Source organism: Amphiura filiformis, chromosome 17 (genome assembly GCF_039555335.1).
Source record: "Amphiura filiformis chromosome 17, Afil_fr2py, whole genome shotgun sequence".
NCBI classification, from domain to species: Eukaryota; Metazoa; Echinodermata; class Ophiuroidea; order Amphilepidida; family Amphiuridae; genus Amphiura; species Amphiura filiformis.
This window is the reverse complement of record NC_092644.1, coordinates 61558706-61583964: the sequence shown is the minus strand read 5'-3', so window position 1 is coordinate 61583964 and position 25259 is coordinate 61558706. Positions and strand designations below refer to the sequence as shown.

Here is a 25259-nt window from a genome sequence, read left to right as displayed (position 1 = left end):
TGGGCAGGAAAAACCTTGTATGTGTCATTGGCCCCTGAACATGTTTTAAAGCAAAACCTCCTATGTAACCTGTTAGCAGTTTTGTTTTAAACATGTTCAGGGGCCACAAGTACATAGGAGGTTTTTCCCGCCCAACGACGACATTATTTGATATGAAATTGACAATTCTGCTGAGGAATGGCACTTACCTGCTCTATTTGTGAACATTGGGTTTTCTGCAGTAAAAAATGAAATTTGATTGGAAGTGATGTTGCCATGGTAATAATAATTTTTGACTTTAGGTACATGTAATATATTATTTATTAAATCACATTCTTTATTAATAATAGTAATAATAATAAACCAATGTGTTGTCACCTTGGTCTGGGCGGACATTTTAGGAATGAATTTAGAAGAGCAGTGAAGACGTACTTGTGTTACATTTCTGATGTTGAAGGATCTACATCATAATGCAAAATTTGGGCAAAAAAATAATGGGCATTTTTTACTTTAGGGCTGTTTTTCTATGACTGGTGTCTACATGGAGTTCTATGCAAAGTGTGACAATTGAGGGTGCTATATCCTCCATATTAGTAATATAAAGACCAGTTTTAAAAAAATGCCCCTTGCCATTTTTTCTGAAATTTTCACAATATGAACATGTAGAAATATAATCAAATAGTAGCCTTATCTGCTCTTCTCCAAAAAAAGAAACAAGTCCTACATGTAAACCTCAATGAAATCTGTAGTTGTGTACAATAGTTGCATACAAGTTGATGCCCAAGTAAGGCTGTTTTATGACACTCCAATATATTTTCAATGAATACATCATGTAAGTCATGGTATGATTCAATATTCGACCATTGTTTCTGTTAACTTACAACACCCATGAAGTATTTAGGATGCACCCAAATCATTTAACAAACTTTCTACAGGTGCTGATAGAAAATTGATTGCAATTTACACAAAACACACTCATCAATGGAATCATTTTTAACCTGCATGGGTTAGCACTAAAACTAAAACTTTACATCTAAAATAGTAACACCTCTGTGAACCCCTAGTTTTACTTGCAGATGTAGATCCTGAGCTCTGCCAGTTTTGAGCTTCTTCTCTTAAACCAAATCAGATTGGGCTATTCCAGTTGAAATAGATAAATACACCTGCTATGGAAGACACAACCTTTAAGATTAAGGTTATGTATTCCATAGGGGGTGTATGGATTTTAGCTGAATAGCCCAATTATTATTTCAAACCAATTCTGGCTGTCAAACTTATTCAACTTCTGGCTTCAATGCATGTTTTTTAGTTTTTTGTTCAGATCCATTACATTGTCATTTAATCACAACACTACATTGATTTCATTTTGGTACCAATCATCTCTATGCCGTTGACAAATTGGTGACAGAATTTAATTTCATCAAACCAAAGTCTACACAGCACAATGAGGCTGTCAGCAGTCTTGCCACAGTCTCTGTTAAACCACCACATTGGGCTCCTTTTGGTGGTTATTAACACACAATGAATATCCAATGGGGAAAGTCAAAATTAGCGCTTTAAACATCTACTGTTCCCCTTAAGAACTATAATCCCTGCATAAAATAAAGTGTTATGATAAAGAACAGGTCCAAAGCCATGCTTAATACCCAACATTGTACGCACATTAGTTTAAGAACCAGATCCACTAATAAATTGGGTGGCTTATTGCAGGCAGACACAATGCGTTTGCTGGCAACACAGGCTGTCATCACAGTGTAATTTTGTCTTGCAACTCACATGTCCTCTGTCTCTGTCACTATCTGTCTATTCATATCCTTCTGTCTGTCTTTGTCTTTCACTGACACACTCTCAATTACTTTTGTTTTTGATCATACCATGTTTTCGTTTGGCTCATATATTAAGAGCTGTGTGAAATAGGTTTTGTCATATTGAATATTATTAATCCACTGGAAAAGATTTGTTTTCAAAATACTAGCTGCATTATATGCAAACATTTCACAAGAATTTTTTGTTATTTATTTCCTTGCTGTATGTTTTGCTGCTGATTGCCTTCAGGTTTGCTTTTATATGCGATGTGAATTACAGTCAAAAGTGGAATTATCTTATGTTTTGTATATTTAAATATGTCTGCATCTTGTGGGGTAATGTTTACTTTGCTTTGCTTTTAACCCTTCCTTATATGACAACAAAATTTGTCATTTAAAAATTTAGCACAAGGCCACCTAGGAATTGAACAAAAAAGGGTTTCAATAATTCTGTTAAGTCATTCCACTTACTTCTCATTTTCCCCACACACTAATGGTGCATACATTTCATAACACTTTTCACAATTTAGCATTTTTATCTTAATATCAAACGTGAATAAAATCCAATCCACATTTTCCATCAAATAAAACAAAATGATTTCATCTTGAAATTGGATTTGATCAGATAGTGACACCTCGAGGTTTAAACACATTAATCAGGAATCTAGCTTCAACACACATTTCCAATAAGATTCCATGAGGCGATAAGATACACCATGGACAGCATGCACAAATCGGGCTAAGTCCACAACCTCAAGGCATCAAATCGGTCAAGAAGATTTTCACTGCCGTTCCGAGATAACACAAAAAATTGGGCAGAAGGTAATCCAAATGATATGGCTGCGTTTTAGTAGCACTCCACACATCCATACCATATGCATTGTCAATACCATCACGTTGTATGTTGTGAATAAACTCACTTAATGGCAATGTGCAGCAGTGTAAGACTGCCTAAATAACCTTGTTAAATGGCTGTTCATTTAGAAGCATTTTGTAACATACACACAACAGGCATGCAGTAGGAGGATCCCATTATGTAAAAACAAGTTTCCCCCCTTCATCGCACTACTTGAATGCATTGGATTCTCAGCTCACAATAAGATGCCGTTGGTAGCCTAGGGCTTGCATAAAGGAACGAGGGCACTGTGCACTCGTAAGCAAGCTGCATTTGCAAATCCTTGAATACCCTGATTGGATTCTTTATACCATATAGTCATCCTATATCTGACATCATGAAAAACTATGCACCATTTTAACCAACATTCTACGGGTGAAATCTGTGATTTATTACACTATAGTCACTGGTGGAGACTTGTGATATACCCTAACTAGTCAGCATCAACTTTCTTGCGTAAACTATCTCTCTGATCGCTGACTTACGTAGGGAATGCAAGTTTGAAGATAACTAAATGTTTTATCTTCGACCGAATTCTTCCAAGAATATGGTAACAAACAATGTTCTGATCACTGGTACAATCAGAATTTAATTTCAAGATAAACTGATTTTGTCTTGTTTATTCTTAGCAAAATGATACAGTAATAGAACAGTCCTTGTCTTTTATTATAACCAATATCATGACGATAATCAAGAATATGTTTATTTTCTGCCCATCCCCAAGATATGTTCCGGTTAAATATAGCATGCAATCTTTACTTCTCATTACAAGAGGAACAATAATTGATATAAAAAATAGCAATTAGTTTTAAAGAGTTTGTCTTAATATTTTGTACACAATTTGGGTGAACTGAAGCACTGTCATTATCCTATCTATTGCATAGCGGCCACAGTAACATTATGAATTGACAAGTAAATTAAATTGACATTGCAACACATACACTGATTACAAGGTGCATTGATGAAACATTGGGGATGTCAATAGCATGCAGTATCCACGGGGCATTAAGGCTCGTTTTCAACGTACCAATTGCATTATATTCTTTTTGCCACAACACAACGTGCCATTAACGGCATCAAATTTCCTGTATTAAACACGGCCATTTTGATAGATTGCGTCTGTATCACTTTATATAATCCGATCTGAGAGTGGTGTTGTGTTACCAAGCTGTAAACTCAGGAGATATTATCCAATATCTAACTTGGATTACGCTATTCAAATTGAATTCCATACACCTGCTATGGAAGGCACAAGACACAACCTTAATCTCCCAAATGGAGTCACCCATTCAGGTAACACACCCTTCGTGGGAGATTAAGGTCATGTCTTCCATAGGGGGTGTATGGATCGCAACTGGAATAGCCCAAAGCCTCCCTAATTTCCTTGCAAACCGGCAACGATAAATCTGTGTTGTTTAATGCAGACATTCGATTTGATTCCAACACCCATATTTTTAGTGGAATTCCAGGAACAAGCAAGAGATCTCTCCATAATCACACATTCAATCTTTGGTGCAATCAATATTTATATTTGACACCTGGCTGTTCTTGTGATGACAACGACAGTGCCGTCTCTCAGTTTACACAAGCACGAAAATCATAGTTATTACATTATAAGCAATATATTGCGCATGTTTCATATAGTATATGGAATTATGGATATTCACTGCAGCATATTTTGCTCCAAAATTACTTAATGCTTGTATGTTTCATGTTTGGGTACATTTAATTTTATACCCTAAACCTAATGCCCCAAATTCTAAAACCTAGCAACTGAAAGGGTGAGGTATTTTATAATTTTTCACAGGACAATATTTCATTTAGCAAGATTATTCTAAATTCAATTAACTTTTTTTTCTGCATCTTTTTAACAACTTTATTCCTAGTTCATAAGAGATGATGAAAGGAAACACCGGACCCTTTTACTGACCACCGTACCCTTTTACTGACCACCCTTTCTGTAATTGTCACAGAAACTTGATTGTTTTTAATAAAACACTACTATTTGAAGTTTATCGGGAAATTGGAGCCAAAAAGAATTGAAATTCACAGGGAAATGATTACCATTGTCCTGTTTAAAACAGAAGATTCAAGCTTTGTCTACTGAACAGAAACTTTAAATGCTCCTATATATAGGCCCCCATCAGTCGAACTCCTTGATTACAATACAATGAATCTACATAGCATATAGAAACAAGTCCAAGCATAATAATGTGTTGAATCCATAAAAACACCGTAACTTTGTGAGGCATGAGTGCTTGATCTTATCAAACTCATTTCTCATAATGCACTCATGCGGCCTGGCAGACGGGCTCAAGTCACTTTTTTCCTTCTTCAAACTGACACACGCGAGGGGCATTAGAACTATCTGTGGGTGTCGTCACTGGAATTGTCTGCAAATACCATCTTGGAATTATCTTAAAACTACCTGCAAAGCGAGGCACTGGACCCATCTTGGCAGCAGCACACTAACTTGTCAATATCATAATGATGCACCATATTAATAACACAATGTGCTACTACAATTACATTGTATTTAGATCATACATGTATTGAAACCTGAAAGATGCTTTTGACAGCAACAAAATAGATGAATCTAGGGTTTCATTCCGACAAATACAATAGTTTTAAACTGTCTGCGTCTGTTGTCTGACCTTTAGATATCTGAAAACAGGGATGACATTGGATGGACACTGACAAAACTGTCTCTAGTCTAACTAAAAAATAAAATCTGTTAAAATCTACAGGGTGTCCCAGAATGATTTGTACCGTGTTTGCAAAAATAACTAAAAATAGAAGACGGGCAGTGTTTCTATTTTTGATACCTGCATTATAATGTTGGACATGTCTCCTACTTATTCTGTTAATTTCAGCACGCTACCTTTATTTGTTATGGCGTGGCATGCAATAATGTAAAATCGATGACAAACCGGCTTTTCATTTTCAGCGCAAACGACTCGCATACCCTTGAAAATGGCACAACACACTTGATCAACTTATGGAGTCTTTTTATGTACATTTAATGTCAATCAAACAACTTTTATTCTTTAGCTAATTTCTTCTTTTATTGTTTCAGTTTTTTCTGTTATTTTGCTTCTACTTTATTATCGTATTCTCAAAATGTTAAAGACAAAGGTGTTTACATAAGAGCAATGCAGATACGGAAACTGGACAGATGAAACGGCTGGAATCCAATGATTGCTTCGTAACGTCATAAATAATAGATAGATATCGGCTATTTAGTGGAAATATGAACGGGGCACAACTAAATACCTGCATAACTTTTTCCAAATATTTTTGTGCTGAACGGTTAGTAATTTTACAGATTTTCAAAATAGGTTGCATTGTCAAAACTTAGAATTCGCCATTTTTACGCAAATCTTCTATAACTTCTACTAGAAACGTCCAAATTTTAAAATCTAAAAAATCTGAGAAAGCTAAATATATGTAAAACTTAAAATGCAAAACAATATGACCAATCAACATGCCCTTCATACCCAAAAAATTCCATCAATCCCGGTATAGATCATTCTGGGACACCCTGTATTTAGCTTCATTTTAGCTAGGTTGAACTGCTGCAAATTTTGTGGGAACAAATCCCGAATGACAACTATTTGGTCAAATATTGTTGTACAAAATGTGTTAAGAGAGCATGTTTTTTGATGAGCATCTTACAAAAGCACAAATCATGCCAGATGTATGCGTTTCACTTGCCTAGTCAAGAGACACGCCTTCAGCATGTTCTTTCTTATGTTTGTCAATTGAATTAAATAAATTTGATTTCATTTGCTATTGAGCCATATTGTCTGAATTCAAATACACTTGTCACTACAGCAGAATGTACGCATTAATCAAAACACACATGTATGTAGTCATGACCAACATTCAGACACTGTATTATCAAGTCATTTTCTTGCGAATATGCGAAATTTTAACTATTCTGCAGCAATAAAATGTCATGAATAATAAATTAATATATTAATTTCATGAACTGGAATCTCATAATTTGCTAACTCTGATTGTGCTCAAATATAAAGTTGTTTTATAATAAATCCAATCCCAGTTTCAGTAAATATAAAAACGTGCTAAGAGGGTGACATTGTTTTGCTTTTGCATTTAGACAAAAAAAACTATGTATGTTTGTCCTCTGACTAACCTTATCTGAAAAATCTGGAATAATTTACAAAATACCTACCCTTTTTCTATCAGAATTTTTGATATCGTGAATTTTAAAGTTTCTTCACAATTCTAAACAGTTTTAAAACATGAATGAAGTGATACAGTAGAGAACTATCCCAAATCACATCTACTCTTATATAACTAACTTCCAGAGAGAAAGATTTTTTTTGCCTAATCCAAAATAAGTTTCGCTAAAAATACAAATATTATTATGTGCATGAGGATGACATTCCTTTTATCCAGCCAGCAAGACATTATTCTTCACACCACATGGAATAACAGTATACCATCTCATTCCTCATCATGTTGATTCAGCTGCCATTACTAGAGATAAAACAAGAGCCTCCCTCTTAAAAAAATTTACAGGCAGCTTTGTAATTAGTTCTTGTCAAGCCTACTGGCTTTATTTCCCCAAACATGGTTTGGCAATGTCCTACTGACAGCTCTCATAACACTCACAACTCACTTAAGTCAACGGGACATCCCGATTCTAAATGAAGATATCAACACCTTTTAAGCCAGCCCTCACAAGTAATTTTCTAATCACAAACCACAACTCTAGGGGATTTTCATTCACTTATCATTAAATCTAACAGTGACTTGTACTTAATGCTTATTATTGGCAGTTAAGGTACAGAAAGATATGGCAATAGAACCTAAAATAAACCATCAACCATAATAATAATAATAATCATAAGAATTTTTTTTAAATAAACCTTGGCTATAACCAGCTAAAACACAATAATGCTACTTTGCTTCAAGTGGGATGGCAGGAACCATATTTTTCCAGTTTTAGCCAATTACTAAAAACTGCAGCATTCTTTCACTGATCTTATACGATAAAATGAGTCGAGGAAGATAATAATCACATTTATATTTCCATAGGTCGTGCGGTTCTTGAGTTAAGGCCAATAATATATCAAAATGAAAGTTTTGGGCATTTCATGCACATTGGACCAAAATGACACACCTTATAATCATATCAAGCCTTGGGATCTCTTTTACTGAACACATACCATTGCCCCTGTGTCATCTTTATTTGTCTTATTATTTGGGTGCAAACACCAAAATTCATGATCCCCTCTCACCCGCCTTAATGCTTCTACTCTTCCTTCCTCCCCCTGAAAAACTTTCAAAACACAGAAAGCGGAATCTTTTAATCTATTAAGATCATCAGCTTACATAGTAAAGATAACATTGCTGAATCCAAACAATAACTCATTCAGCGTGTTTCTACTGAGCAGACGGTTGCGGGTTAATTCGAGTGAATTCGGGGTGATGCGAGGAATACGCGGTAACGGCCCCAGCAGAAACAGATCGGGTGAAGGTTAATGCTTGCGGTAATGCGAGTGAATCCGTCAACCACCTACTGAGGTGGTTAATAGTGGTTAATATCTGCTGTAACGTTCGCAGTAGAAACAGTACGGGTGACGATTTTGCGGGTGACACCGTAAGTTAGCCTATCACAATACAGTGTGAGCATTCAAAATTTGACCTTGAAAGGTCACAAAAACTATTTGCTGGACTTTCGCCTTCCCTACTAAATATGTGGGTAGTGAATTGTTACCCTGCATTAACAGCGCAGTAGAAACGACCCAGTGAATGCGAGAGGATTGAAATGCGGGTGAAGGTGAATTCGCGGTAATGCGAGGTGCTCAGTATAAACACGCTGTTTGACTTACTTTTTGATGTCAAGTTGATAGTTAGAGGCAAAGAAAGAAGGATACTAAAGATGCAAGCGATGGTACGGACAATTACTACATATAATGCTACAAGGCTTGCATCAAGTACATCTCTTACTAGTCCTTCAACCATGAGGACACCTAAATTTATGATATAGGATACTCAAGCATTTTGGTGCAGTTATCTTTTTTTCTTCAGTGATGTATAGTTTTTTACGTCAAGTTGATAGTTAGCGGCAAAATAGAAGACTGGATGCAAACAAAGAGGGCACATCGGCTGCTAAGTTGGTGGGAGGGGGGACAAATTACCATATGGAGGTCTCTGGTATAACAATGCCCCCTCCCCGCCCTCTTTTATGGGTCCAGTTTGGTATAAAAATGGGTACATTTTTCAATTTTTATCAGGAGCTCAAATTCAATTTGGCCCTCGGGTATAAAAATGGGTCCAAAATATGGGTGCACTTTAATATTCCCAGAGGTTCATCCCTACCCAAACCAAACTTGAGTGAGTACCCCTCGGCTTGGATGCCAAAGAGACAGGTGGGTGTACCGGCAGCTGCTACATTATGCTTTCAACATATATACAAGACTTGCATCAAGTACATCTCTTACTAGTCCTTTCAACCAAAGGACACTTGGACATTATGATAATATCAGATACGCTAGCGTTTTGGTGCAGTTATATATTTTTCTTCCACAGTGTATATAATTTGATTTTTGAACACGGGACCTTGAACTGTTTTGTAAAATGATGATTAGTAAAGAGCGATGAGAAAACTGTCATTGCTATGCATTAAAAATATCTGTATTTCTGTCAAGTCCATGCATGTTTTTTTCCTCCCACTTGATGTATTGATTATTCTTAAGATACACATTAAAACATTTGCTCAAGAATTAATTAACAACTAGTTTTGATCTCAACTCTTATCTCTTTGAATGCTTGTGAATTAATTTGCATGTAGCATCATTTTTAATTCATGCAACTATGTACAGCGACTCTCCTAATTCATGCTAAAGACTTTAAAAATAGGTTTCTGTTTCAAGTATGATTTTGTTTTAAATCCATATTAATGATATTTGATTAGGCCATTGGGCTATTCCAGTTTCTATACACACCCTATGGAACACATTACCTTAATCTGGAACACATTACCTTAATCTCCAACATAGAGGGTGCAGATTTCAAATGGAATCACACATTCTGGTAACTCCATTTGAAAATCAAACTCACAATGTGGGAGATTAAGATCACATCTTCCATAGGGGTGTATGCATTTCAACTGTTCAACGGTTGCTACAAAAATGATTGTTAAGTTGCACCCTTCATAGTGTATGATTTTTTTATTATTGAAATATCAAAGAAACCGTCACAAGCACAAGTTCTTTCAACTTTGAGAGTCTGTATGACGTATGACTGCTACAAATCAGGGACCATTTTCCAGGTTTGAATGATCAGTAGCACCTGAAAAATTCAAACTTAAATCCAATCTTTGCATCTATCCGCCTACATCATCTTCAGCAGCATCAGATGAGAGATTAAAATGAGTACATAGATGGATGATTGGTGCCTAGAGAAAGAGCTAACTTACCATATCCAAATGCCACATGATGAGGTATAAGTATATAGCCAAGTACTAAACAGGGTAATCACTCAATGTACTGGCTGGCTAGCTTGTCGTTGTCATATTGTTTATATATATACACTCAAGGTAAACTAGCTGGACAGGTAAGATGGATAGCCGGCTGCATGGTGGGTTGTTTGACTGGCTGCTTAGAAACCAGTCTTCTTAGTTTGCTTTGGTTCACATAACAAGTAACTGATTTTCATCTCCAAAAGCTGACATTTTATTTGTATCAAATATTCTCTCTAAAGGTTAATAAAATCACCAGCAGGTTTGCTTTGGCCAGATAAGCATACTTAATGCATGTAAAACATAATCATCTGTGCCACTACTTGAAAGGGGTTTGATTACATTAATACAAATATCCTGAAAAGTAGCCTTTTCCTGTAATGTTGTATAGGGAAACAGAGACAAAAAATCCTGAAATTGGGAAAAAATCACATCCCGGATTGAAATAATTCAGACGCCCTCATCTGAAAGGTTTGAGAGCATACATATTGTTTAACGGGTCACAGGTGGACACGCACTTGGGTCCTAATGGGACTAAGCTCAAGCAAAATACTCAAGCCAAGCTTTAAAGTATGCTAAGAAAGGCCACTCCCACCAAATCAATTGTTCAATTCTTGCATATAAATAATTGATCTTGATCTCTGCACCTGCAGTCAAATTTCACCTTAGCAACTAGTGTGTTCATTAATAATGTAATATTTTTATTTATTTTTAGAATTACAGAAAATATAATTGAGATCAGGGTAGCAGCGATAAGGTCAATAAACTATCAGCAAGGCAACTGACTCGCAACTAGTCCAATCCACTTCATCATTGGTCCAATCCATCTATTACATGATAAACATTTACCCCCAAAATGTTGCTAATCTGTTTCAGAGTCCTGGACTTTGAAACTATGAAGACTCCACCCCTGACTAAGTTTGCCTTGAATCACTCATTTCCAAGGCAACAATGTTATGTGATAAAACATCTATTCAAAACGTCATTATGTTTTCTGAACTGATGCAGTAACATCTTTTCAGAGGTAGCTCAGTACTAACTTCTGTAGAAAATAAATAAATGACGCACAAACATTCCACTTTTGCAGCACTCCAAGACAAGTTATATTTGTCTCAGATCCTGACTGGTTTTTTAGAGTCTATGTAAGCAAAATTGCAGACTATACTGAGTGCAGTTCCTTACTCCTGTCATCAAAGTTTATTCATAATACTGAGTGCAAGTGATGAATCATGCAAGCTTCAAATTCAAACAAATTCTGCTAAATTGTAGTTTTTAAAGAAACCCACGAGTGTGTAAATGAGCAATTGTAATAGTATATTCCAAGTCACATGTTATTCTGCCCTACTTTATTCTATAGATAGACATGAAAGCAATCATAAATATGATGAATTAAAACCTGAATAAGCAACAGCAGGTCATGCTTTATGTGGATTCATAAAAAGGACCCATAAATATCTCACTTCAATGAATCCTGCACATCTTAATTTCATCACTTTTTTCTCTGATTTTTAAAAGTTTAGACTTGCTTCAAGTCTTCAGGCTTTCTGTAGATAGTGATAGGGTTCAAGTCAGACACATGAACCATCAGGCCATGTCAACCCTCTGATGCCAGCCTAGCATATCCAATGCAGGGATAGAATGACTTGGGTAGCATTTATAGTTGATTGGGTTTATGTTCAACAAGCAAAAATAAGGTGAAAGGGAATAAAGAAAAAGGATAAAAAGTCTTGAATCAAGGCTATAAAAGTTCCGTTCAAAACCAACTTAAGGTCTAAGAAAAACCAACAATCTTCTCTTCGACTTCCTGCCAACTACAACGGCACAGAAATAGTACTCCATAAAAGTGCTCATTATTGCCTGAAATAAAACACTGCTTCTCACTTTTGTTCATCTGATCTCTACCCTGCCAATTATTGATTTCCCACAGGGTTGCCACACTTGATGTGCCCACTTTGCATCCTATATCTATGGTTAATATATCTCTTACGCAGCACAAGAAGCCCAATTTTAATATTTTGCTGACTTAGGGTGAGTAGGATGGCAGGAGCCATAATCTTCCAGTTTTAACCGTTTAACTTTAAATTGCAGTGTACTTCTTAATATTAATACATTTATCTTATAGGAAAAGGATCAGGAAAGCCAATAATTATAGGAAAAGGATCAGAAAAGCCAATAATTGCATTTATATTTGCCATAGGTCTTACAGTTCTTGAGTTAAGGCAAAGAGTATATCAAAACGAAAGTTGTGGGCGCTTTTCCCATTTCGAGCAAAAGCATGCAAATGAAGCGGGAATAACGCTACTTATCTCAAGCCTTGGTATCTCCTTTAGAGAGCCCATACCATTCCTCTTGTATGTCAAGTATATTTGTTTCAATATTTGAGTGCAAACACTGCTAGGATATGCTAACCTCTGACCCATCTTAACCCTCTGGACACTACTGGTCCTCTAACAGCATTTCTGATTGGCTGATAACTTGAAATGCTCATTTCAATTGCCAATTATGACTAGGCTTTAAACTATTTATGATCAAACTTGCATTTGCAGATGATCTTTTTAATACCCTCCTTGATTGGTTCAAAATTGGACGCAATATTCATTTTGACCAATCGGTAGATAGTTCTCATGGGGTTAAGCACACCATCATGTATACAATCATTTGAATCCACTTTAGCTACTCAGTTGCCGATCCAAAGGGGGTTATAAAATATATATTGAAAATGGAAGACACAACCACTTTTTCAAGGCTGAGCTATTCCTAAGCAGCCCAATTGGGTGGATATACTGGCAACCTGATCTCCTATCCACCTGTCATTTCCAATAGGGTGTAACTATACACTCCTAGGTACCTATTAGCAATCTCATCTCATAGACTCAGTTCCATCATTCAGTTATTATAATAGTAGTGATACAGAACTTGTGATTCTGGGTACAATACGAGGAACAGTCCATGTTGATACGAAATTGTTGGTGCAAACATATGCTTTTTGATTCCTTATTGACATGAGGCTAAAAATAACGGTTAATCGAACAGGATAGCGATTTTATTTCGTATTCTGTGAAAAGTGAAAATTCGATATCTTATTGCCTTACAGATCAGCACACCTGTGTATAACCAGTATTGGCAGTATTATATAAAAGCATCCCATAAACAATAATGAATAAAGTTTTAAAAATTCAATTGATTTTTTACAAAATCCTTTTTTTGTGGTGATTACTGGTGATGTTGGCAGTCACGTCATGATCATGTCCAATATATCATGAGTGCATGCATAACACACACTTAATTTTAAAATTTTGAAAAGCATTACTTAAAATCGCAGTAGATTTCTTATGACCATTTATTTTAGTATAAAGGAGCACAATACTTATTATTCTTCCTCATAAAAGTGGCTTTCAATTTGAATTCTTAGGGTCTCATCAAACTGCAGACGAAACTACTATTTGCCTCAATGTTTCGTCATGCAGCAAAATGTAAAAAACATCATGACACACACTAGTACTTTATCATGTAACTTGAAACCAGTCGAGATATATCTCTGATTTCAGCTTCATCAGATTTCCTAATGTGACATACAATACAACCCACTCAACATGTTCCTTTTTCTATTTCACGGCAACAAAATACTGAGGATATCTCTCTCGTCGTTGATGTGATGATGTTTCCATGCTTGAAATGAAAAATGCTGACTTGTTTCTAAGCGTATGTTTGACTATGTGCCTCTCAATAACAATGACAGGTTGTTTGTCTCAACTTGTGTACATTTAGCATTGGACTTGATCTATTGCTTGTCTACTGTCTCATCATTAACCCCCTGAGCACTACCTACCAATCTAACATTGCCTCGGATTGGTCAATTACATGATATCTTTACTTTAATCACCAATCAGAATGGAGCTTTGCAAATAATTCACCCCAATTTTTTTGTGTGGTGAAATTATTCTAACAATGTTGCTGATTAGTCAAATTGATAGTGAAAACTTCTTTTTGGCCAATCGGCAGGTAGTTCTCATGAGGTTAATACCAATCCACATAGGTAACTAGCCCTAGTTATTCTATCTAAACAGTTCCCCTTGATGTGAAGTGGGGCAGAGTGAATCAAGGATGTTTAAAGTGAAGTTTTAATCTGATCGTGATAAATCGTGGGATGTTGTTTGAAATCAAAAAGAGATGCATTTCATGGAAAGATCCGGTGCTGCAAAAGCAAGCAATCCATCAAGTCTACTGGGGGAGGAAACACACAAATCGCTGAACTCTTGGCACATCTTATTTTATCATATCCATTCAAGATGTCAAGATCTTATACTTTAAGCACTTATAATTATTTAAATATTTTAATGATCTATGTAAGTCATTAAAATATTTAAGTATGCTAGAAATCTGCTGTATGCTAGAGGAAATAGAAGACTGTTAAGTGCTGAAATTGTGGTAAATATCAATTGCATCAAGAGGTCAATTTTCCAGGTTGCAAGAGCAACAGTTTCCACAAAAGTACAAAAAAAGCTTTTCTAAAAAGAAGCATGGATTTACCTCCTTAATTTGGCTCTATAGTTCTATACTCTACAAAACATATATGTCATTTTCTTACTAAATTTCAGTAAGTGAGAAGCTCACACATCATACTCTTGAACATAAAACATTGATACATTACCCTGATAAATGTTTAATATTTTTCATATGTATGTGTGATATAACCCTTTTTGGCTAAAAGAATCATTGGGTAAAAGGAAATGTTGATACAGGCCTTCAAATTATGCTACATTAGTTACCAGTTTTTGGTATTTTGGTCACCGTCAAAAAATATTAAACCAGGCAACATCAATCCCTTTATATCCCATTTTTTGTCTACAACACACACGCTCTCTCTTACCATAAGCTCATAATTAGTATGGCTACAAACCTGATTTGACTTCCTCTAGTCTGTGATGTCACAGCTCCTTTTTGTTATTTTTATGGAGGCATGAATATGATATATGCATAGTAAACATGTGCAAGTAAGCCATCACTTTTACACCAAGAGGTACAATTAGTGTAAACACACCAGATTTTTCGCTCAAAATGCAGCAACCTCACAGACTAAAAGAAGGCAAACAGCGCCACCATAGCCATGTGTTCAGTACACTTACCGCAATATATTGGGGTGTTAGGGCATTCATTGACTGTGCCAGATTGCCAGGGAAAAATGATTGTGCCATTGTTTGTAGCCTCTTTGCATCTTTTTCTCTTTGTGTATCTGCAAATTTGACTACTAATGGTGATGAACAACCCTGGAATAGGAAATAAACAAACAAACGTAAAGACAAGCATGAGAATCTAGTTATTAAACAATATCAAGTTGATAGAGGGCTTAAAATTACTTCAAATAAATTTTCCTTTTAGTATTTACAAATTTGTGATGCACAACATCATATGAAATTAAATTACCACATATTTAATTCTGTAAACGAAGTCCTTAGGCAAATGGGTTGAAATTGATTTACTGAGATGCTGTAAAAATAAAACACTGCACAATTCTAGGTATGACATTTTAAAACCCATGTTATATCCAATTTAGACTTAATACAAGAAGACAATTTTATCTCTCCATTACAAAACCCACCATCTATCTCGCCCATCACCATGCATAGTTAACATGATGGTTTATGATAAGCCATATCAGATCCTATGACACCCTGAAATAAGTCAGGACATGCCAACGGCCATATCACACATGGAAAGTGTGTAACACAAACAGGAAGCCTGGCAAACACTCTTTACCTATGGAAAAGAGGGAGCTTGGCCATACGACTGTGTGCTTTCATCACCGCTGTGTGCCGCACACACTTGTTTTAATGTCAGAAATTGTTGTACAAGTCCAGAATACTACTCACGTTTTCAACATTTCAAGATTTCAGAGAAGCACACTTTATGTTTATAAGAAAATTATATCGGGATGAGATGAAGATTGATGATAATAAAATGACAGCCTGTATCAAGCCGTTTCGAGGACTGAAAGTTGACGACTGGCTGACTTGTCAACTCATTATTCTACTTGATTCTGGTTATCGTAAGTGGGCGAAAAATGGTGTCACTTTCGCTTGACCTAAAAACAGGCATAATGATGCAGGAAAGAAGGGTTGCAATTATACTTTAAAGAAAGCATAGCATTTCAGGCTTGGCTGAATTACATTGATAGTTCACATTGTATTCGAAAAAATTGTATTAAAAATATTTATCAATCATTTATCATCTCCTACATTTGGGATATTTCAGTTAATATACATACACCCCCTTTGGAAGACATGACCTTTATCTCCCACACAGGGGGTGTAGATTTCAAATGGAGTCACCCATTCAGGCAAACCCATTTGAAATTCACACTCCCTGTGTGGGATATTCAAGTCATGTCTTCCATAGGCGATGTGTGGATTTCATGAACATGCAAGGATCAGCGCGAGCTCCTCCAACCAAAGTGACTATTGAGGACCTGGCACATGCATGCACAAACCAACCACTCCACATATCTCATCTGACTGCACTCCTCAGACACTAAGTAAGGAAGAGTATTATATCAATTTGTACTAAGGAGGAAATAATATCCTTTAATAGCTAGGTCCACATGATGGCTCCATGGTTTGCTTCCGAGTGAAAACCACAGCATGCAGCATGCTATAGATTTCATAGTACATTTGCATGGAATAAACATCAAAATGTCAAAAAGAGTACTAGGTGTATGATTTCTATAAAAACCTGAAAACTTGCAGGGGCTGTCAATTGTGAAACATACCAAAACCGAACTAGTTTCTCAATCCAAATTTTTCCATAATTTCTTCCAATATGTGAAGATTTTCGCAATGCCAAAACTTATTGGAACCAACTTTATTACCCTCACGTAGCTAGTAATTACGTATTATAAACAGAACATTCTGATTTAGAAAATGAAGGTTGCAAACAGGAAATAAGGATTAGGACTACACATCTCATCTAAATGATGTTCACTAGTTCTATGTACATTTCTGGAGGAAATGGTTTAGCTGCATTTTAGGATTTCAATATTTGCACACAAAAAAGGAAATTGTGATCTCTCTTAAGATCTAGCACGTTCAACAAATACTTAATTAACTTGTTTGCTTTTGTTTGGTTTGAATTAAGCTTCTTTCTTGATGGATACTTACTATTATTACGACTATTATTATGGTCACTTTCAAAATAATTTTAATTTTTTGCCAAATTGCTTACCTCCATTGTTGTTGAATGGTGCAAGGCTTTGATGGCATTCAATGCACTCTGTCTTGTTGAAAATGTCACAAATGCACACCCTGAAACAAGCAGAAAACACACACATAAAAATAATACATACTTCAACAATCTTCTGTACATGTTATCTTTAGAAAGTAGAACAGTCTCTCAGTTGTTTAAAAACATAATATAAATGGCATCTTCAGTAGATAGCATACTTTGTACTAAAGTATACATTGCATATTGTGGTAGAAAGTGGATATTTCGCATTCCTATACAACAGAAATGTGTTATCTTCAGTAGACAGCAGATATTGTATGAAATAATGGCAAACTTTCTCTTCAGTAGAATGCTTAATATTGTATTTAAAAAAACAAGTCATTTTTAACCTAATGAAATTACTATAATTGGGCCAATATTTCACATTCCTGCACGAGCAAACTTTGCTATCTTCAGTAGACAGCAGATATTAGACATTCCTATGTGGGCAAACATTGCTATCTTCAGTAGACAGCACACATTTCACATTCCTATGTGTGCAAACTTTGCTATCTTTAGTAGACAGCAGATATCACACATTCCTATGTGGGCAAATTTTGCTATCTTCAGTAGACAACAGATATTACACATTCATATGTGGGCAAACATTGCATTGCTATCTTCAGTAGACAGCAGAGATTACACATTCCTATATGGGCAAACTTTGCTATCTTCAGTAGACAGCACACATTTCACATTCCTATGTGTGCAAACTTTGCTATCTTCAGTAGACAACAGATATTACACATTCATATGTGGGCAAACTTTGCTATCTTCAGTAGACAGCAGAGATTACACATTCATATGTGGGCAAACTTTGCTATCTTCAGTAGACAGCAGAGATTACACATTTGTATGTGGGCAAACTTTGCTATCTTCAGTAGACAGCAGATATTTCACATTCCTATATGGGCAAACTTTGCTATCTTCAGTAGACGGCAGATATAACACATTACTATGTGGGCAAACTTTGCTATCTTCAGTAGATGGCAGATATAACACATTCCTATATGGGCAAACTTTGCTATCTTCAGTAGACGGCAGATATAACACATTACTACGTGGGCAAACTTTGCTATCTTCAGTAGACGGCAGATATAACACATTACTATGTGGGCAAATATTGCTATCTTCGGTAGACAGCAGAGATTACACATTCATATGTGGGCAAACATTGCTATCTTCAGTAGACAGCAGATATTTCACATTCCAATGTGTGTAGACTTTGTTATCTTCAGTAGACAGCAGACATAACACACTCCTATATGGGCAAACTTTACTTTCTTCAGTAGACAGCACACATTTCACATTCCTTTGTTGGCAAACTTTGCTATCTTCAGTAGACAATATATATTACACATTCATATGTGGGCAAACTTTGCTATCTTCAGTAGACAACAAATATTACACATTCATATGTGGGCAAACTTTGCTATCTTCAGTAGACAACAGATATTACACATTCATATGTGGGCAAATTTTGATATCTTCAGTAGACAACAGATATCACACATTCCTATATGGGCAAACTTTGCTATCTTCAGTAGATAGCAGATATTTCACATTCCTATATGGGCAAACTTTGCTATCTTCAGTAGACAGCAGATATTAAACATTCCTATGTGGGCAAACTTTGCTATCTTCAGTAGACAGCAGAGATTAAACATTCATATGTGGACAAACTTTGCTATCTTCAGTAGACAGCAGATATTACACATTCCTATGTGTGCAAACTTTGCTATTAACAATAGGAAGCAGGTACCACAAATTTCTATTTCAGTAGATGGCAATTATTTTATGAAACAATGCTCTTCTTAGATACATATTACTAATTGTATCTTCAGCAGCTTTTTATAATCCCAAAGTTATTTCTAATCACCTATCAAAGAGGAGAATTTCAAGTAGTTAAAAATAGTATCTAATGGTGTAGATTATACCATTCAATACAGTAATTACAATCATGCTCCTCCAACAATCAATTGTATGAAATGACACATATTCAGTACTGGTACATGTATGCCCATCTTTCTATCACACATTCTAACAGTGTGACAAGGCAGATGTATTCTCTCAAATATATTGGCTTCCATATCATCACCCCACTGCCCTATTGGAAATCATTAGGCACGAAACACAAGGTGCACCTCGTGGGAAGAGGGATGCCCTGCGTCCTGTGATGATGACAAATAAAAGGAAGTTCTTTCTAGAGCGGTGCCATGATGGAGTTACAGCTTCGAGCTGAATGACATACTGACCCAAATTTATTCGTTCGCTGTGTGTGTCTGTATTAGGACATGAGATTTGTACAAAATTCATTTTCAAGTAAGCAAACATTGCGGTAATGATAGTGAAATAACAGCAGTTACAAGATCTGCTGTATTTCTTGTTCAAATCTGTGACTAATGACACACACATCATATATGTTAATTTCAGGTTTAAATATTGGTGAAAAGTAAGAAAAAAACTCATATTTAAAAACATTACATTTTGTTGTTTTAATTTTGGATGGGTAATTTGAATATTTCCTTAGGCACAAGATCCATATGCTGATTAAGACCGATATTTGCATTATTTCAGGCAAATCATCTAAGATTATTTGTAATCAACTGCTGGCAAATTTTCTTTACAATCTAGAAAAAATGCCTGCCAGTGCCTCTTTGTTAAGGAATACATAAATACTTGCAATAAACCCTCAAATATTGATGAGTAATAATCAGTCAAATTTATCTAAACATAAAGAGCATATTCAATCCATGAAGCTTAATTATTACAACATCATCTTTACATAATTATGTCTCATTTTTTGTTTTCCATGCTTTCATAGCAATTTGTCATCATCTTAGACAACTACTGTAAAAGTAGAAATTTTTGTGGTTCATTAATTATCACGGTTTTTACGCTCAATACAGCTACCGTGCAAATAAAACCATGCAAATATGTTCTTTTAAGGATAGGTCTTGAGTAAGAAAACTCAAAATTACTCATTTAAAGACAAGCAACATAGTTTAAAATGAGCAAAGCTCAAAAAATTATACGCACAAAAATTGCTCCTTTTTAACTGAATCCTCACAGAGTCAGCATGCAACCTGTGTGATATTGAATGTTGTGAGAACTCAATGTATATTTTGACATCCACCTGAGGGCATACTGAATATTACACAATTATGTGTCTTGTATAACACTAATGTGCCAAGAACAATATACAACGATGGGGAAAAGAAACATCTTCAAGTGCAGACCTGAAAAATTTCAGTTCTGAAAACTGCATTAATTGTCACTACACTCATCAATATGAAGAAAATGTTTTAATCCCTTAATCAATTTTGCTAAATTATGCATATGTGAGTGTGAAATCAATGTATACATGTCAGGCAGGTAAGCGAAATAAGTCACTTTTTTCTTCTTCACAACCATTTTTTATTATTATTCACCTATTCACCCATTCCAGAAGTTGCAGAACAGTAAAATATTGAGACCCCAGTTAATTAAACTTCATCTGTATTGGTAATTCAAAATTAAAACACTGAACTCTTAAACTCATAATATTTATCAATAATAAAATAACTTTCAGCACTCTCTTTGACATCAGATCATACTGTTAAAGGCTGTAGTACGTAGGAGCAACATCATACAACTTACAAATGAAAAGGATTTTTTTCATGTACTGAGATCAAAACCTTCCAAGTTTTAAATCAATATTTATTCTCCTATTTCAGAATTCTAGACATCCTGCATGACCAAGTCAACCTGAAAAAAGGTAACAGGTGCTATTGACCTAAAAATATATCTTTGATAGATGATACTGTAGAAGCAACTGGTCACAGAATGATTAACCTTTTTGTTACTTCACCTACCAAAATGAGCAAAATTATTCAACAATGATTTTACACCAGGTGCAATTTGGGAATAACTCTGGAATCAAACTCCCTTTGCTAGATGAAATAACAATTTTTTGACACGATTCAGGCAAATGAGTCCAATGTCAAAAATATTAGATTTCAAGTTATTAACCGTATAAAAATGCTATGATTTGATGCAAACCCCATGAAATTTGAAATTTGGGTTACTAAGTTATAGGCATTTATCCGTTACTGAAAACATTACAAACCAAAGAATTGGGCTGTTCCAATAGAAATCCACACTACCCCTGTGGAAAATTTTGGAAATATCTTTCATAGGGGGAGTATGTTTTTCAAATGTAATTGATCAGGGTTAATCATTTTGAAACCCATACTCCCCCTGTGTTATGGCTTTACCCATATCTTACACAACTGGAGTAAGTATTTCAAATGGAAGTTACCCAATCATTTATTATATTCAAAACTCATACTCCCTCTGTAGAGGACTTTAGCTAAATCTTCCACAGAGGTAATATGGATTCCAAATCGAATAGCCCAGTAGCACATTTTCCTGTCAATAACTCCAAATCTATATTAGCACCATTAGACTCATTCACATTGATTGTGTCACCTCTGCTTACCTCTACTGTTTCCGCTTGTGTCTCTTAATACATGGCATTCTTCTATCGTCCCATAGGGAGAAAACATCACCCGTACATCATTCTCATTGTGTTTCTTTGCTACCATTCCTACAAACAGTTTTCTTTCTTCAACTGAAAAGAAGAAGTAGCCAAGTAAAGAACATCAGTCAGTCGGTTTACTACTTATGAATAGTATCAATGTCACGGGGGAAGTTTATCTTTGAATGGCGGTGTCAAAGAGTTACTACTACATAGATGCGTAGATAGATATGCATGCATAACGCTACAATTTGTATCAAGCAATTAGAATGCAAGTCATGCTATAAGTATTAACTACTGAGTTTTTAAAATAGTTCATTTGAGGCTAATCTAATCCACTCATGCAAATTATTAATTTTAAAGTTGAGAGCATCATTAGCTAGTTACACTCTCAAACATGCTAAACCTTATAATACACCTAGTTATCTATCTTACACAACAATTTTGTTAATTGATTCCTTTTTACTTTGATCTCAATTTCGTTACTGCTGCCATACGACTGAGCAGTCCGTTCCAAACCATACATGTTGCATATGCATGAGCATGGTATTTTGATATTCACCCTCTCTAAGGCTTCACCTACCTAGCTACACATATTCAAATGCCATTATTTTCTTTCTCAAATTTTCCTTGTTTAAATTTACAAAGCAGAGACTTGCTCTCTCTCTCTCTCTCTCTCAGCATATTTTATTCATTTACACATTCATCTTCATCTTGGAGCCATCCAAATTTGATTACCCAAAACACCCTTATCACATTACAATGAACATAGTAAGAAACTTTGTCGTCAAGATATACCTTATGATTATGCATACATGGTACATAGCTCCATACATGCTACAAAAAGCAGACCTCAATAAACTGTCATTACTCAAGGCCTTGTTGCAGGCAATTTTCATATGGCTGTTGGCTTTTCAATCACAGCTTTTGTCTCTCCTGTATTTTTCATAAGCCATAGATTTTGTCCGACTTAATAAAAAAAATCTGTGTCTTTTAGTGACCTTTTTGAAAATCACATCCAGCTTCTAAACATAGTAATTTTTGTACTGGCAATTTTTTTTGTGCTTAGCAAATTTAAACTCTATTGTCTTAATTTTATGTTTTCCAATTTCAAGTTTGCAACAAACACAACTACAGCAACCAACATTCTATCTGTATAAGTGCACTTGTAAATTTCCCCATCGTGAAAATTATTGAAGTCAAAAATATCCACTTTTTAATAAAAAAGAGAAGAGGAAAGCCACTGAGATGACGTAAAGGACACAAAGGACATCACATAAGTCACACAGCATACCCAGGTTTGCAAATGTGCTGCAAAAATCAACTCATTTTCCCATCTGTGCTGGGAATTGAGTTCACTATGGCTTTCACTTTTTGTCTTGTATTATTCCATACTGTATTAAATGCCTTTAGTCTTCCAGGCAAATGTAATGAAATGAAATCCACACACATTCTTCTACAAATTTATACTATATTTCATCATTTTGTTTCACTTAAAGCAACCCATTTTACGTTTTTTCATGCCAAGTACTTGCTTTATGAGAGATGTTCATGCCTACGGCTATAGGATTCCTGAAAATGATCCAATATTTTAACGTTCATTCCTTAAAGATGTATTTCCTGATAGATAACTGTTGGAATCTTAGAAAGCAGATGATTTCTTTACCATATGTGTTATGTTACAATTTCTGTCATCTAGATCAGTCCAATTGACTTGCTAACCTAAATGGAATATTTGATGTATTAGAATTTTGTAATATTTTTGATACACTGCCTCCAAGATTTTGGTATAATTATCATTATCTCTTGATGTGGGATAGGAAAACCGTTTAATATTATTTTCAATCAAAGAATGTTGGAAATGCTTTAAAACGATCTTAGCTTTAAGATTCTTAAGACAATATCCGATAACCAGGGTCTGACATTTATTACAGTATTACTATTGAAGCTAGCTCATAAAGAGAGAGAGAGAGAGTACCCAGCGACAGACCGACTAAGATGCTAACTAGTATTGTGACGTGTAGAAGCACACGGCGACATTGATTGACCGGATATGTGAGCCTGATCCAAATGTCAATATTTTGCCCAACTCTGTGCACCTTGGACGTTATCAGTGCCGATATAATTCAAGTATACACAGATCGCTATTTTCAAAGGAAATTGAGTTACAGAGTTCATCGCCAGTAATTTTCCTTCAATTTGGATTGGGATCAGCTCGATAAATATACAGGGTGCTTTGAGTAAATTGGTGATACGGCAAACAAAGATTATACGATAGAGAGATCACAGCCTGTTACTTTCTACAATTTGAAGAGGGATCATTGGGATAAACCTGCTGGCTGACATTCTAGAAAATTGCCTACAGTGCAATGCAACAAGATGAAATATTTTCCATTATTATATGGTTGGCAATCCATTTGTTGCAGAAATTTGGATCTTTTGTCATGTCATTTAACTTGTCTTTTTTAATTCAATTCCACATAAAATTGTTATGAGCTATCAAATTTATTATAGTGAATTCAGTCTTGCACATAACATGCACACCTGCCCCATTTTTTAAAGAAAACCTTTCTTTCGACATTTTTTGCATAGTATGAAATTGTAAGTAATTTGTCATGCTTTTATTTTATAAATGATTTAAATTTTTTAAAAAGGCTTAAAATTTTGGTTTAGTTTTATTATGAATGTGGAAAATACAAAGCAACAATTAACCTCCATTTTGACCTCGTTGTCACGCACACTACTTCTTTCTTTCTCAAAATCCCATCTCCCACTAAGTTTTAATGAATTTTAAAGAAAACCAGTAACATTAAAGTGCTAAATATAGTTCTATACAATACACACGGCCAATATTTCTTGAAATAAAGAAATATATTATTATGTAGATACAAGAAGCTTCAGGGAAGCATAGATTTAGAATAACTTCACTGAACAAGCCGTTTCCTTTTTTCACCATAATTCGCAATGCTTACGCACGCACCGATGCCGTTTTGAAACAAAACATGAAATTCTTACATTTTTCCCCAATGAAATTTTTGCTTTGTCTCCAGGGAGTGCCTTCATAATGAAGTCTATCGTTTATGCAGTTTTACTTGCAGAAGAGAAGAAATCATCTTTTAGTAAAATCTCAAAGTAATATATTTTTCCCCAAGTCGTATTACGGTTTGTTGTTTTGTTGCGTACTGACTAAGGATAGCTTCCGGGTATGCATCCGTTCCACCACAAATCTATGCATGGAGACCGACCAAATAGAAATGAATGTATTGTCTTCTACACAAAATAATGATGGGCTGCCTGCCTGGCTGATGAAAT

General features: G+C 35.3%; 1 protein-coding gene across 21 annotated transcripts in view; it reads right to left on the bottom strand.

The window, feature by feature from the left end:
• The window catches only part of LOC140138118 (CUGBP Elav-like family member 2), a 229497-nt gene that overhangs the window by 47712 nt on the left and 156526 nt on the right, over window positions 1-25259 (bottom strand). For 17 of the 21 annotated variants that reach the window (XM_072160020.1, XM_072160040.1, XM_072160019.1 and 14 more), the window contains 4 exons: window positions 21909-22040; window positions 17390-17469; window positions 15298-15438; window positions 189-215 (listed from right to left, as the gene is read on the bottom strand). In XM_072160020.1, the coding sequence (XP_072016121.1) occupies window positions 189-215; window positions 15298-15438; window positions 17390-17469; window positions 21909-22040 (380 nt within the window). The remainder of the gene's footprint in view (window positions 1-188; window positions 216-15297; window positions 15439-17389; window positions 17470-21908; window positions 22041-25259) is intronic. The other 4 variants (XM_072160028.1, XM_072160036.1, XM_072160037.1 and 1 more) reach the window with 1 other exon arrangement.